Source organism: Lathyrus oleraceus, chromosome 2, assembly GCF_024323335.1.
Source record: "Lathyrus oleraceus cultivar Zhongwan6 chromosome 2, CAAS_Psat_ZW6_1.0, whole genome shotgun sequence".
NCBI lineage: Eukaryota > Viridiplantae > Streptophyta > Magnoliopsida > Fabales > Fabaceae > Lathyrus > Lathyrus oleraceus.
In genome coordinates, this window is record NC_066580.1 from 3,801,493 (window position 1) to 3,816,712 (window position 15,220).

The 15,220-nt window shown below is 34.7% G+C and overlaps 1 protein-coding gene across 3 annotated transcripts; it reads right to left on the minus strand.

Annotated features, from left to right (window-relative positions):
* Positions 1–1,431: 1,431 nt before the first annotated feature.
* Positions 1,432–6,862, minus strand: LOC127117507 (histidine kinase 2). Of its 3 annotated transcripts, XM_051047550.1 has the most exons (10): positions 5,930–6,859; positions 5,152–5,799; positions 4,781–5,056; positions 4,299–4,681; positions 3,746–4,214; positions 3,561–3,659; positions 2,844–3,472; positions 2,250–2,747; positions 1,792–2,165; positions 1,432–1,717 (listed from the first exon to the last, which is right to left on the minus strand). In XM_051047550.1, exons 1-9 carry the CDS (start codon positions 6,239–6,241, stop codon positions 1,913–1,915), a joined length of 3,567 nt encoding a protein of 1,188 aa, XP_050903507.1. In that variant the 5' UTR covers positions 6,242–6,859; the 3' UTR covers positions 1,432–1,717; positions 1,792–1,912. The 3 variants fall into 3 exon arrangements, with proteins under 3 accessions (XP_050903507.1, XP_050903506.1, XP_050903508.1); XM_051047549.1 differs by having other exon boundaries at positions 3,746–4,681; positions 5,930–6,862; XM_051047551.1 differs by having other exon boundaries at positions 3,746–4,681; positions 5,152–5,826; positions 5,930–6,069.
* Positions 6,863–15,220: the final 8,358 nt, after the last annotated feature.

The following is a 15,220-nucleotide window of genomic DNA, read 5'->3' on the forward strand; positions in this document are numbered from 1 at the left end:
CCTGAGATGGCACTGGCTCATCATCCTAAGGTGATACTTCCTCATCAGCTTGAGGTCCCCCTGGTGCTTTGGAGGGCACTAGTGCCCCAGATACCTTTGGTGACTCGAGTATCTCTGGCGCTTGAATAGGTGAAACATGTCGCCTATAGGAAGATTGAGGAAGTGATAGTCACTAGGTAAAACGTGTCTCATACGGGAAGAAGAATGTGGAGATATATGAGTCCCAGAAGTCGACACCTCCGCATGAACAGGGTTAGAGGGGACATGAGTCTCTGAAACCTGACTATTTTCCCTCCGGACAAATGCATGATGTTCAATCCTCATGTGCCTCAGTATGTCGTCTCTATCAGCCATAATGCATGTAAGTAAACCAGACAAGTGTCACATAATTACTACAGGCAAGAAAGAAAAAAAAACAGACAGAAAAATTATGGAGATGCATCTTCGGTTCTTAGGAATCCAAACGTTGAAAAATTCTGGAGATGCATCTCCGGAATTTCCTGCAACTTTCATCTACATCAATGGCGGTAATGCAGACCACCAAACCCCAAAAAATAATGCATTGATCGCTACTTTTAATCATCAAACATGTTTCTCACTATGTATAAACTATCAATCATGCAAAAATTATCTATTTCATAACCTAATCATCAATTTCTACAAGTTTATACAAAAATTCAAAAAAAAAATAGAAAAATTAAAAACTTACAAATTTTTAGTTTACTTCAATGTTGAATAATCTCTTTGATGCTCTTGATGTTGATAGAAGAAGCATTGAACTTGGTTGATTGATTTAGAGATGATGTGAGTTGAAAGAGTTTGAGAAAAGTTTAGAGTGGTTTTTTTAGAAGTGAGGAATGAGAAGGGGTTATGGGGCATTTTACAACAAATATCGTCCGGAGATGCATTTCTGTAATATTTATAAAGAAAAATCTCCGTAATTTTTTTTACATTAAAGTCAAAATTTTATTTACTCAAGGTGCATCCGGAGATACATCTCCAAAATCTGAGAACATTTTTGTATTTTCACGTGGTGCTCTAATAATATATATGGTGCACTAAGAAACTCCCTTGGAAAGTAGCATGTTTTGATCGGTTGAATTTGGCTACAATCTGCACCTCCTTTTCCACAAGCCCAATCCATAGCTGCCTGCAACTTAGAATCAAGTGTTTGTTCTTCTGCTACACACCATAGCTTGAATTCAGCATTTGCTGCATGTAGTGTAACATACAACTGAAGATGAACATTATGCATACGCAATAAAGCTTTAGCTTTTCAACCCTTTTCAAGAACAAAATGATTATTTATTTCACTTCCTTTTCACCCCTTTTAAGTTGCTGCAACTCTTTTTCTTTATTGCCTTTTTCAATACGGAAAAAAGGTTGTTAATCCTTTAGTGGTCCTCATGTTCTTCTTGGAAACTCAAAATATTGATATACATATATCCCATACTTCTGTATTCTGTAGTAACTGAACTTTACAACATGTTACTTACAATCTTAGCCCCCAAAAAATGAATTAATCATCACATAACTATTTACATTTTATCTTGTAACCTACTTGCTCGAAACAACTAGACAACCAAAAAAACAAGAGATGTGAAACATGTACATAGTTGAATTATGACTCCGGTTGAACTCTTATTCCCCTGCAACGAGTGATGAATAGCGCGGTTGATACTCATCCGAGTAATATTGCAGTCGAAATCACAACTTTCTGAAAAGAATGAAAACATTTTAGCATGTATCTTTCAATTATTTAATCCAAGGATGATGAAAGATGACACTTACAATAACTACACAAGGCCGCAGCCGAGGTCCATTACGCTGAATTCTTCGATGGAAGACGAGTTAACATCAGCTGCTGTGTAGCTAGTATTGCAGGGTGTCAATAGTATATCTTACTTCCATACTATGACCCGAAATTGAAGACTCGTGCAACTGCCATATAGAGCTGCTCTTCTTCGAATGGCTTTGACACGTAGTCGTCCATCCCACATTTTTTGCATTCTTCATTTGACGCCGGAGTTACATGAGCTGTCATAGCTAATATTGGAGTGTGCCAATGAGAATTGTTGCCAAACATCTCTGCCAATGCTTGCCCGCAAGCGATTCTTTCATTTACCTCGTTTTCCATATACCGGATTTGCCTCGTCACCTCAAAACTGCAACATTAAGAAGAAAATACTGATAAATTACGAATTTATAATTTCAGCACAACCAATCGTGAATAGGAAGATTTTTCTTACCCGTCCATTTCTGGCATTTGGAGATCCATGAAACAAGCATCAAAATTATGCGGTGGTTTAAGCATCTTTAGAGCAGCCTTACCGCCCTCAACACAAGTAACTACGGCCCCGTATTTCCGCAGAACACCTTCTGCAACTTTTCTGTTCACCGCATTATCATCAACCACCAAAATTCGTTTGTGTATTAACAAATTTCCAAGTTTGGATACTTTCTTTCTAGTGATTTGTTTTCTCCCAATTCCAAGGGATTCTCTGTAGTATCGAATCAAAGCATTTAGCCAAAGAGGCTTCATTAGTATATCATCTACGATACCATCTGACTTCAGCTCGTTGCGCTCGCCGAAGCTTAGATGGGTGGACAGGAGAAAAATCTTCGAAAACTTTAACGGGTCCTCTTTGATGCCATTATGTACGTGTTTCTTGATTTCGTATAAGCTACTACTTTCCTTGTCCCAACAATCCTTCTCTATAAGAATCATGGCCAGTCGTGTTGACATACTGAAGAATTAACGAACCGAAACAAAAGTAAAAAATTTAGTAAATAATAGCTTGTGATATGAATGTTTATCTTAAACTGAAAAAACGAAACACTACCTTGAGTTACAAGTTTCGGATAGACAAAAATTTACATCCACAGACATCCCTAACCTCTGCAGGTGATAACGTGTAACCTCGGCTCGGATTTTTCTTCTATCTACTACTAAAGCTTTCAATCCTTGGAACTCAGGATTGTTCTTCTGCAACTTTCCATCACGAGATTCGGTTTCTCCTTTTCTGAAATTTCCTGTAAACGAAAAAGTACTTCCGATTTCAGGCTCACTTACAAATCCAATTTCTCCTCCCATGAGGTCAACTAGACATTTACTAATGCTCAATCCTATTCCAGTTCCACCGTATGTTCGAGATGTAGAACTATCAGCCTGCATAAAAGGCGTGAATATCCGGCTTTGTGCATCGGTCGGAATTCCTATACCAGTGTCCTCAACCGTTACTAGTAGTTGAACAGTTTCAGACTCTTCTGCCAAATTTAACTTTTTAAAATCTTCCCAGCTTTCCCATCTGTTGCCTACCGGAAATCCACTCAACGTGTTACATGTTCTTTCCGATATGTCGTGACTCGTGTTTAAGCCTTCTCTCAGCACTGGATCCATGATATGAAGTGGATTCTTCACTTCATTTGAAAGATGAATCGAGACAAAAACATGTCCTTTATCGTGAGTGAACTGAAATGCACCAAGTAAAATAATTAACAGATATTTTAAAACGGCAACGGTTAAAAGAGAAGATAGTGTAACGTGAAATATAGCGAACCTTAAGTGAGTTTCCGACAAGATTGGTAATTATTTGCCGGAAGCGTTTAGGATCACCGATGACAACTTGAGGTACTTGTTTGGACGCATAAACAGCCAACTGTGTCCAACCAAAGTTTATCTAAGACTTCTTAATGCCGAAATAATTGGATGTACAAAACAAAGTATCTAAAGTTTGTGTTTTACCTCGATTCGTTTTTCAATGGATTTTTCAGAGAAATGTGATAGAACTTCATCAAGAATAGCATGTGGATGAAAAGCTACAGCTTCGAGTTCAAGCCTTCCGGCCTCAATCTTAGCTTGTTCGAGAACCTCACTTATGACCGATATAAGATCTTTACCACTATCGTGAGCAGTTTGGGCACAATCGATCTGATTGTCATCAAGGTCAGTATCCATCAACATTTGCAGCATACCTAAAACACCATTCATTGGAGTCCTGATCTCATGCGAAACTGTCGCAAGAAACTGAGATTTTGCGACATCTGCAGCCTCAGCGCGAACCATGAGCTCTTTCATCCGACGATAGTCATCCTCTACTTGAGCTATTCGATTTATTGCCGCATGAAATATATGTCCAAGAAGCAAGGTAATAACAAAAACTCCCACGGATGCATTGATTGCTGTCCAAGGAAATGGAGGCATATGCTTGAACCTGGCAAAAAAAATTAAAAATATACCGATATGACAATTCAATTCTTGTTTGATCATAAAATAGAACTTTATAGTGAAAACAAACCTGCAGTGCATTTCATGTTTTCGTAGCGGATCCCCAAAATCTAGACCGCTTACGTGTAGTAGGCCAGTATCAACAACATCGGTACCATACATTGTAATATGCGCAGATGCATTAGTTGTGTCGTAAACATTAACAACAATAGTTTGCTTGCTGGCAAGTTGGTGAAGAAGCTTGTCTACCAATGACGGAACATCGTAAGATGCACCCAAATACCCGACAGTAGCTTCAGTACGCTGTTTGGGTGTAGCATCTGGAGGAAGCTTAGAGCCATAGACAGCAAACGTAAGTACAACACCTAAGTGATTGGACTTTAGTAGTTTAAACGGGGATGTCAGAACACCCTTTCCGGACGCCCTTGCTCGCAAAATATTCTCCCGATCTTCCTATATAACAATGCAACAATATGTTTTACTATCGACCAAAATACGATTATAAGTAAAGTAAAGAGCATTTGGGGTGATAACAAACTAAGAGAGGCGCACCTTCCCTGACATCATGTCAATTGATACAATATGAGAAACGGTTTCTTGAGCAAATATAACTGGTGCATATTCATCTTGAATGGGCGCCGGATCCAAGCTTTCCGGAATACAATCTTGAACTAATGCCTCGTTCTCGGTTTCCATTTTCTTAATTGTCCACCCATGCTGCTTCTCAAAATTCATCCTATCGGAATGCAGAACTTTCAAAGCATAAGCAACACCACTCGTAAGTGGTCTCTCAAATGCAGAACTCTCGGTATATTCTCCAAAAATATTCTGCAATGAAACACAAGCTTCGATGTTGTTTTTTTCCGTAAACTCTATCTCTACGATTATTTTCCTTAAAACATATAATATTAAGTATATGATACCTGGTCGACTGCAGAAGGATGTTTACCATGATGAAATGTAGACACGAGAATAGCGAGAGCGTGAACATGGTTCAAGCTCACATTAAATTGATCTTGCAGCATACCGGCTCGCTCGTCACACATAGTGGCAAGCATTTCTTCTCTTCTTTGCACAATATCAGAATTCAGGTGCCAAAATAGCCACGCGGAACCGACAATTCCAAGTGAGACGAAAATAACTAGCAACTTTTTTCTCCACCTCCCAGCAGCCTTCGAATGACCATGCGTAATATGTTGAAGCGGCTTTTGTTGACCAGCTCGATTATCCTGACGTAGCTTCTGCCTCGGACTCCTACTTATTAAACACAAGCCAGACAACTTGAGTGACATTATAACTACAATAACGATCCAACAGAGCAAAACATTAACCAACTTGGACCACGGCACGAAATCCAAAGTCACATATGTTTTCCATGGGAAAGAGAATGATAATCCAGTCCTTGCCTCAACGAAATCATCACGAACCGGACATTCTTCTAGAGACTCTGCAACACATTGACTCTCCTTCGAAAACTCTTGACTCTTCGGACAAATTGAATGTGGAGTGTTGACTATGCCACTGCTTAACAGTATTTGAATCCTTTTTTCATCAATACAGTTGGACAAAATCTGCATCATTATAGATCATATTCATAACTGCAACAACCACAGTTTTCTTTCAAAAATTGAAAATTATTATCAGAAAGTCCAATTAACCAATAAAATTGAAAATTATTATCAGAAAGAAAGCTTATGTCACCTGATCTGATCCAGAGAACAAGGAAGCCAAAGCATGAAGCTGTTTCCTACTGACATTGTAACGTTGTAGCAACGTTTGTGTACTTTTTTCACAAGCTGCTTCATTAGTCAAAGGCTTGTAATTGAAACTATTAAAGATAAACCAAACACTCCCTATAGCAACAAAAACACCAAAAACCCAAAAGAGAAATGGTTTCCACAAACATGTCCAAGTAGAATTAGACACATGGAAAGAAGACTCATTTCCTTTCCTAGATTTGATTTTCTGTGACAATCTTCCATTTGAAGCAGAAACTCTTCCATTCACAGACATCCTTGAAAAAAAATTCACCAACTTTTCTTCACTAAAGATTCAAGGTAAAACCAAAAATCACTTCTTTGGCAGAACATTCAAAAAACTGAACCACCAAACACACAAAAGCAAAAATTGAAGCAAACCCAGAATTCCAATCACAAAACCCACTTCTAAAAACTCATAAAGTTTGATACTTTATGAACAGAAAGAAAAAAAAAGGGTAAAAATTTGGATGAAACAAAACCCAATTCATATCTTAAGAAACCAGTCCAAACTTCAAATTAAACCAGGGACTGTATTGTCTTTGTGAGTGGTTCCCTGAAGTTTGTATTTTTTTTGTTGATATCTATGAAAGTTGAATGATGAGATATGAAACAAAACAAAACAAAACAAAAACATGAAGCAATAATCAGTTGAACACACAGCACAGAACAAGGCGAATCAGAGACAGTTGTATTGTCTTTTTTGACAATCTCTCAGTGAGTGAGAATTGTGGTGTGAAAGGAAGAGATTGGAAGAAAAACAATTTGTAGTTTTGCTAAAACTGATTGTTTCTGCTTCACTGAACTCTGATCAACCAAAAAAAGCATCAAGAGTGGAAGAAAGTGCCCATCACCTTGTAATGTTGATGAGATAATATTAAATTGTTTTTATTTTTATTTTTAAAGAAAAAAGAAATAAAAAATTTGAGAAATCATGTCAAATAGTTAAGTATAATTGGAGATATATAGTTTAATTTTAAAAAAAGAAAAAATATATATAAGGATGACAATTTTACTCATACCAATTGACACCCGCAAATTTATTCATAATGAGTAGGATAAAAATCCGCAAAAATGGATACAGACATGGGCTCGAGTAATTACTCATATAAAAAATGGGTACGGGTGTGGGTATGGCTACCTTGATATTCATCCCGTCCCATACTCGCACATTATATATTTATGTATTTTTATTTTATATTTATATATTTTAGTTTATATTATTATATAAAAATATATGTATATTTATAAAACGTATATTAATGTTAAGTCATTACATATTTAATAAAGATTAATAAAAGTATTCGTTTATTTCAATGATAAATTATTTTTAAAAAATTTAATATTTTTAAAAACTTAAGATTATATGATATTTTATAATTGATCTATTTATTTTTAATAGTAATACGGATCACGGGTATTTACCATTGTTTTTTCAAATCGCAAATATGGAAATGGTTATATAATACCATGTCTCTTGTCATCCGTAAATATATATAGTAATTTTCTCTCTGTCTAGTTTGGTGGTGGGAAGCATTAGTTGAGAATGGAACATCATTATCTCATGATCATGTGGTGGGGGAAGCTTAACCAAAAGCAAACAAAATTCCATTATTTAAAAAGTGAGTTGAATGATGAGATATTTTTAATATATTGATTCACATGATAGTTAATTTAATATTGGTTTTGAAAGAGTTGAAAAAGACATGACTTTGGTTGATGAGTGGTTTAAAATGAACTACTCCAGCTGTGTGTGCTGCAAAATACGGATTGATGACACAAAAGATAAAAGAGAGTCAGAAAATAACAAAGCATTCGAGTGAGGGTAAATATGGCAATGCATCTTGGTTGCTACACATTTTATACTAGTTACCGATTCTATCAAATTTTAATTTTATTATTGTGAGATGAATAACAAATAATAATTAAGTTTCAAATTTTATTATTGTGAAAAATTGGATGATTTAAATATTATAAATCGATAGTTTGTTTATTTAGTTTTGGAATTTAAGTTCAAAAATTTTTAAAATTGAAAATTGAAAATTGAAAATTAAAAATTTAATTAGAATCACATTGAACTCTTTAATTAGCGAGACGTATTTTAATAATTTTTTTTAACTCAAATCCTTTTTAAACGATCTTAGTGTGTACTTAATTGAGTAAGGGTGGCGTTAGTTAATAATTTCTATTTTAACTTTATAAATTTGTAATAAATTTTTTTATAAATAATTATTGATTTTTATTCCCAAAAAATTATCAAAAAATTATATTAGGATGACAACATGTTTAATGGAGTTTCTAGCATGAGTTTTTAGATTGTGATATGGCAATAAAATTAGGGTATATTGATTAAAATATGTACAATTTTCTTCGATAGAGATATGTCCATTTTCCCTAATTATTGAACCTTGAGCCTGTTGAACGATGTACAGTGGAGTATAGGAAAAGCATAAGCAACAAATCGTCCAATGATCCATGAGAGAGATGTCACATATACATTAAAATCTTAAGACATCAAATATATGACTAGTCCCTTTTATAAATTCAACAATTCACTCTTTCATAGATACTATGAGACTTAACCACTTATACATGCATGCAACAATTTTTCTTACAAATGTGAGTCCTCAAATCCTAAAACAAGATTCAACTGTCACTCGTCCACCAAGCTAAACCATGGTTCTTATACCACATGTAGGGAGACTAGGGGAGGTGGAAGCAACAACGAGACTAATGTTTCATGACCACAAGAGAGTGAGATGTCACATGTTCATCCAAAACCTTATAAAGCATCAAGTATATGGGTAATCTCTCTTATAAATCCAACATTTTACTCATTCATAAGCATTGAGGGACTTAATAACTCACAATTATACCCAACACGATGCATCACCATTAACCTTTCTATTATCGTACTATCTCGAACTAAATGCAAGAACATTATATTTTTCACACACTGATTCAGTAAATGTAGGTGATGGTCCCTCAAGTCGGTGAGGGCATTCAAAGCTACAGTTTATTTGTCACATTGAAAACTTTGAAAGGAATAATATATTATATTTGTAGTAAAGGTTTGTTCGTCATGTGTTGAACATTTTATTACATTAATTTATTTCAAATTTACAGCGTATGCGTATAATAACGTGTTTTTGTATGTATCATGTATTTCACAGGACCAGTCCACAAACCTTTTAACAACAAACAGAGTTTTTAGATAGGTTTAACTCAAAAACTTTCACCTAATCTTTTTTCAGGTTTAGCTTGCAACCTTCAAATATTTTACAAAGATATTACACAAAAGAATCACACTTTTGAACGAAAAATTTTCACCAAAAAATTAGTACAAAACAACTCTCATAAGAAGTTTTTCACTTTTTTGACATTGAGAAAACTCTAGTGAGAAAAAAAATTAGAATGAAAGAGAGTATAAGTAATAGTTGAAAGGTTTCTATTCATAAAAAGTGGTGTAAAAAATGATTTAAAGCATCCTTTATATAGGAGAAAATATGACTCAAAAAGGAAACTATTCATGGGCCTTTTTAATGATTTAATCAATTAATCATATGTGACAATCAATTAACCAACTCAAATTAGGAAAGTTTGAGTTTCGATGTCACCTAATAGATTAACATCTTACTTAATCGATTAAGAGACATTACAAATGGGTTTAATTAATTAGAGGGATCCCTTAATCAATTAACTTGTTTAAAATACATTCTTAATTGATTAACCAAGATTCTAACCTATTAAGTGTATGCTCGTAATGGTTTTAAGTTATTTTATCAAAAGAGAAAATAGGTTTAAAAAGAATTTTATGTATGTGTATGCATTATCTTAGCACCTCAAGACTTAGTCTTGTTTCTTTCACAATAAAATGATCAAGAATAGGAGAAACCATAAGCGCGGGACTAGGAAAACTTTAACATTTTCACAACTTCAAGTCTTCAAGTATTTTTCTTGATTCAACAGTGTCTAACTATTTCAACTAGAACTTTACATATTTTAGTGACGAGGCTTGTGGTATCGTTTTTAGATGACATCATCAAGAACCACTAGATAGTTGCAACCAACTCCCCTTTTGACAATTGTCACAAAGAGCTTCTTGACTCATTAAAACCAAACGGTATTTAACTTATGGAGTTGTCATTCTTTAAATGCTTGACATTTTCCATCATCAAACCTAAATGATGGTTATACCAGTACAACACATAAATCTAAAACAAGAAGGATTTAACAAATACATGTGGACCATTTATAGGATTAGATGATTGTCATCTTAAGAATAAATATGGAAGAATTATACTAATTTTTGTTGGGAGAGATCTAAGTGACCAATACTTGTCTATAGATTTTGGTATACTTTAGACAAAATGTAAAGACTTGTGCAGTTGATTTATTACTATGCTCCCTGAAGACATCGGTGAATCTAAATGGTGTTTTATCTCAAATTAGTAAAAGGTATAGTATCTAAATTATGAGATTGTTTAAAATTGGTTATGAAATATAATGTGTGGATTTTCTTGTTTAATCTAGCATGGTTTTATGCAAGTATTTAATGAGCAATTACCAGGAACTGGGCATAGGTTTTATCCTATGCATTTGCATTCCAAATTTAAAAAGAAACTCATTAGGTGTACTCTACTCAGAGACTCAGGAATGATAGTCTGGTTTCTCCTACAAACGGATTCATGCATAGTGTTCCCCTTCATAGGAATATTGTGTAAGATTTCTTCCAAATGAAGCAATATTTCTTCCACCACTTACAAGTTTTGTTACCAAACTATGTTATACTTACTGCTCCGCAACTAATTAGCACATTTTACTCTGAGGTTAGCCTATAACAGCTGGAAACTAAGAAATTATTTCGACCTTGAGATTGGTGGTGATACTGGAGGCCTGAGTGAAGGCTCACCTTATTAGATCAGTAGAGCATATACTACGATCTGAAGAGGTTGGAGTAGATCTTGATACAACAAAGTGTTTACCGCAACTTGATCCATATTACCTTAAGCAGAAGGAGACAACTGACTTCTTGTAGCTTGAGCAGTAGTACCAATGACATCATCTTCGGGTAAAGCAGCGAAGCGAGTGGCTTTATATCCAGCCATCGTTGGAAGATTTAGAGATCATAGATTCATAAGTTGTAAAAACCTAAGTGTATCAGTTGCCAAAATAGATCGAGGATAGTGGATCTAACATCCGATCTCAAGAACTCTGATCTGATAGGTTGAGAGAGATTTAAATTAATGAATCAAAGTGAGAATGTGCAATCGTGGTAAGTGTGTGAATCAGAAGTTAATTCCCATATATGGCGCGACTATTCCACCATGTAACCAAAATTGATTAGAGATTGGTGGTTGCGATGTGTAACGAAGAACTTGAACTTCTGGTGCGGTGAATGATGGGTTGGCCTTCAAGGTTAACACTCCAATGTTCAAGTCAGTATATGAATGAGATGAGCGAATATAGTTTGATTTTCAAATTGTGTATCTGAGAATGACACGCTTTCTTATAGAAGAGTAGTTGTGACCATACGCTACCTTTAAGGCGTGAAATATAAAGAGTCGTTGGGTGTATCTTGACCCTGGATCTTCTATAATTTTCCCCAAGATAGCATGTCTATGATGCAAGTGGCTTGGACAAATCATTGTTTTCTCCAGGTTAGTCCTATTGACTCTTCCGATAGGCCTATAACATTATGGCCAATTTTTAATGGATATTATAAACTAAATTACGACTATATTAAAAGGAGTACTCAGCCCAAATTATAAGTCAAACTTTGCACAAAACATTGAATAACAGCCCAACAATCTTCTTTTAATTATATACATGTTTGCAACATATTTTCAAAAAATTAATAACTAACATCTCACATAGGACCCCACAAAGAAATGGTCGACTTTAGTTAAATGTTATACCTCCCAAAAGATCGTAAGATATCTTCCAAGTTGCCAATGTGATTCTTCTCGCGTGGCATCCTTACTATCATGTCATCTATGTATACTTTCAAGATCTTCCTTATCTGTTCTACAAACATCAGGTACATTAGTCTCGGGTAGGTGGCATCAACGTCATTGAGGCCAAAGGACATTACCTTGTAATAATAATAACAAATGTTAGTCATGAAAGTTATCTTTGGCATGTCTATAAGTTCACTTTAATTTGATTTAATCTTGAGTACACGTCCATGAACCTATTCAGTTTGTACTCTGAAGTTCCATCAATCAACCTTTTTATGTTGGGCAAGGGATATGAATTCTTTGGACACACCGAATTGAAATCAAGGAAGTTTATGCACATATTCCGTTTACTCAAATACTTTTTCACAATCGCAACGTTAGCCAACCATGTAAAATACATAATCTAATTTTATGAATCTTACCTCCTTCATCTTTTTCACTTCCTCGTTAATAGTTATTATTATTTCCTCTCCCATTGTGTTTATTCTATATGAATGGCTTGATGGCGGTGTTTAAGGTGAGGCAGTGACTAATAATATATGTATTTTTTCCTGATATATATGAAGGACTCTAGGTGAATAAATCCATATTTTTTTGGAGCAAGTGAATTAAATCTCCCTTTTCGCATTTTGTTAAGAAGGTGCCTAAATTTGTAGTTTGAAATCTTTGGGGTCCGATTCAAACCTCTTTAATATCTTTCATATGAATCACTCTATCCTCCATGACATTGAACGCAAAGCATCCTATAATCGTGGTACGATGAGGGGACATTTACCATGAGATATATAACTTTGATGGTCATTACGTTCTCGCTCATTCTGAAAGTTGTCCTAATGGATATATATATATATATATATATATATATATATATATATATATATATATATATATATATATATATATATATATAGGTTCGCCTAAGAAACCTAATAGGGAAACTTTAAAAGGCTACAAATGTTTAGGATCTATGTGTAACCACTCAAAGGCGTCCCAATAGAGGATGTAAGTTGAATTTATGGTGACAACGAGGACTCAATTTACATTCAAGTTCAACATTTGCACATTGATGACCATGGAGTCCTCCTTATGGGGTAGAATATTGACAATGTCTCTATGTGATAAAATGACCTTCAAAGTAGAGATGATTGAGGTTTCGAGGGAGAATCAATTATGCTAATTACCCGGCAAACATAAGTTTTGCTCGAGGAGATCGAATATCCATCTCTAGTAAATCTTCCAATTATAGTGTTAAGGATGTGATGACTTTGTTCCTATTTTCTTCTTTCTTCTGATTCTCTATCCCTCATAGGTTAAGGGCTTCTATGCCTGTCATGCCAATCAGGTCGAGCTCTCGCTCTGGAAATGAACGATGCACCCTAAACATAACTCATGAGATGCCTTTTATGAATGAGACACTCTATTTTGTTCTTTAGTTGGTGGAAATCATCTATTTTGTGGCCTTTAACCTTAAGGTATTTGCATCATTTGTTGGGTTCGTTTCTCATAACCTCTCATTTATGGGTCAGTGGTTCAAGAACGACCCTGTTGTGAAATATTTCTCGCCATATTTATTCTCGTATGATATTTAACAATGTGTAATTTTCCACAGACCTTTTAGGAGGCTTAAAGATCCACTGATATTTGATTAGTTGTTAATATTTGTTCTTGCGTTGACTGGTGGAGTCTAATTTTCCATTGTTTCTTTCCTTTTCGTATATAGATATTTTCTTTATGCTCTTTTTCTCTCCATACATGTTACATTTCTCCCTCACTGTTAACTTCTCCATTGAGTATTCGAGTTTTTGGGCAAGAGTCTCATTGAAATATCTGACTTTAAGTCCATTTTGGAAGGCTCATACAAATATTTCATGGTTAGGGTTTGCCAACTTGATGGTGGCTTTGTTAAAACATGATAAGTACTAACGTAGGGGTTCAAAGTGACTTTGACGCACGTTGAATATGCTTCTAGTGGAAACCTTTCAGTGTTCATTATTCAAAAATTGATGGATTAGTTCCTCATATAGGTATTGATAGCTGGTTAAAGAGAATTTGAGAAGATTCATGTACCAATGTAAGCCTTCTTCTTTAGGGTTTTGGAGAGGAACATGCATTTGAGTGAGTCTGAAGCACCTATTATCTCCATTTGCATGTTGAAGGTGGTGACATGCTTTTGAGGGCCGCTCTTTCTATCAAGATAACGCAACTTGAAATTATCAGTGACTTAGGTATCCTAGAATTTGGTGGGGCATGGTTGAGGGCCCTCAACCTCTATTCCATCCTAGAACATGTCATAATGTCGTTGTTGCTGTTTTAGAATGGTATAGATAATTGTTTGCAGTTTTTGTTATGGCGACATAATTCATCCATAGAGGCTTGTATCTCTGCTAGGGCTTCCTGATCGCCAATACTAGATGTAATGTGTGTGGCTACCATTATGAAACGATGGCTAAGTTAAAAAAAACTCTTGAAAAGGTGCAACCCAATAACGTTTTATTGGGTCCCATAATGGGCGTCAATTATATGTATTATGAGTACGTTAGTATAGACTCTGCATGTGATATGTCAAACAAAAGGTTGTACATGTGATTTATAAAGAATGAGATCATTCACCCTAACTTTTAAGGTAAGTATATATAGTACATGTGATCTAGTGGGACATGTGGAGTCTTAAAGTTATTTTCTTGGACTTGACTAGTACGACATCACTCCATTGCGGAGCGTGATGTATGACTCACCCCAGAGAATATCTTAGGACATGGCGATGTCGCTTATGGACCATAATTTTCTCTAACATTTCATAAATTTTATTAGAGGTCTCTTGTGCTTCTCACATGATTGTAAGTGAGTGAACCTGGTTAGATGATGATATACGGATCTGGACTAGAATATTCCTAACGATCCAAGAATCCAAACTAATTCTCATTATAAAAATAAATTAAATATCATTAAAGTCGTTTCAAACTACAATTTAAAACACAAATTTAAAAGTTTTCATTTAGTAGTAACCAAACCAACACTTGTTTAAATTCCACTACGATGAATAAAAAGTTTATTTATTTAAATTTATTCATTGAACTTATTTTGAATAAGTTATAATAACATCGTATACTATTTCTTTTATCAATGTATTTTAGTTTATTTTCACAATTTTTTCAAATAGTTTATAAAATTAATTTATAATGTATACAAAAATTGAAAATAATTTATTTATCTAAACATGATCAAAATATGGTTGATCCCGTAATTAAATAAATTAAATATATTTGTTGACATCA

Excerpts from the sequence above, each read along its gene's own strand:
- LOC127117507 (XM_051047549.1), bottom strand. The coding sequence starts at position 6,241 with ATGTCTGTGAATGGAAGAGTTTCTGCTTCAAATGGAAGATTGTCACAG. Across the intron at positions 5,057-5,151 it reads ATCCTTCTGCAGTCGACCAG|AATATTTTTGGAGAATATAC; the intron begins GTATCATATACT and ends GTTTCATTGCAG. Across the intron at positions 4,682-4,780 it reads TTGACATGATGTCAGGGAAG|GAAGATCGGGAGAATATTTT; the intron begins GTGCGCCTCTCT and ends ATTGTTATATAG.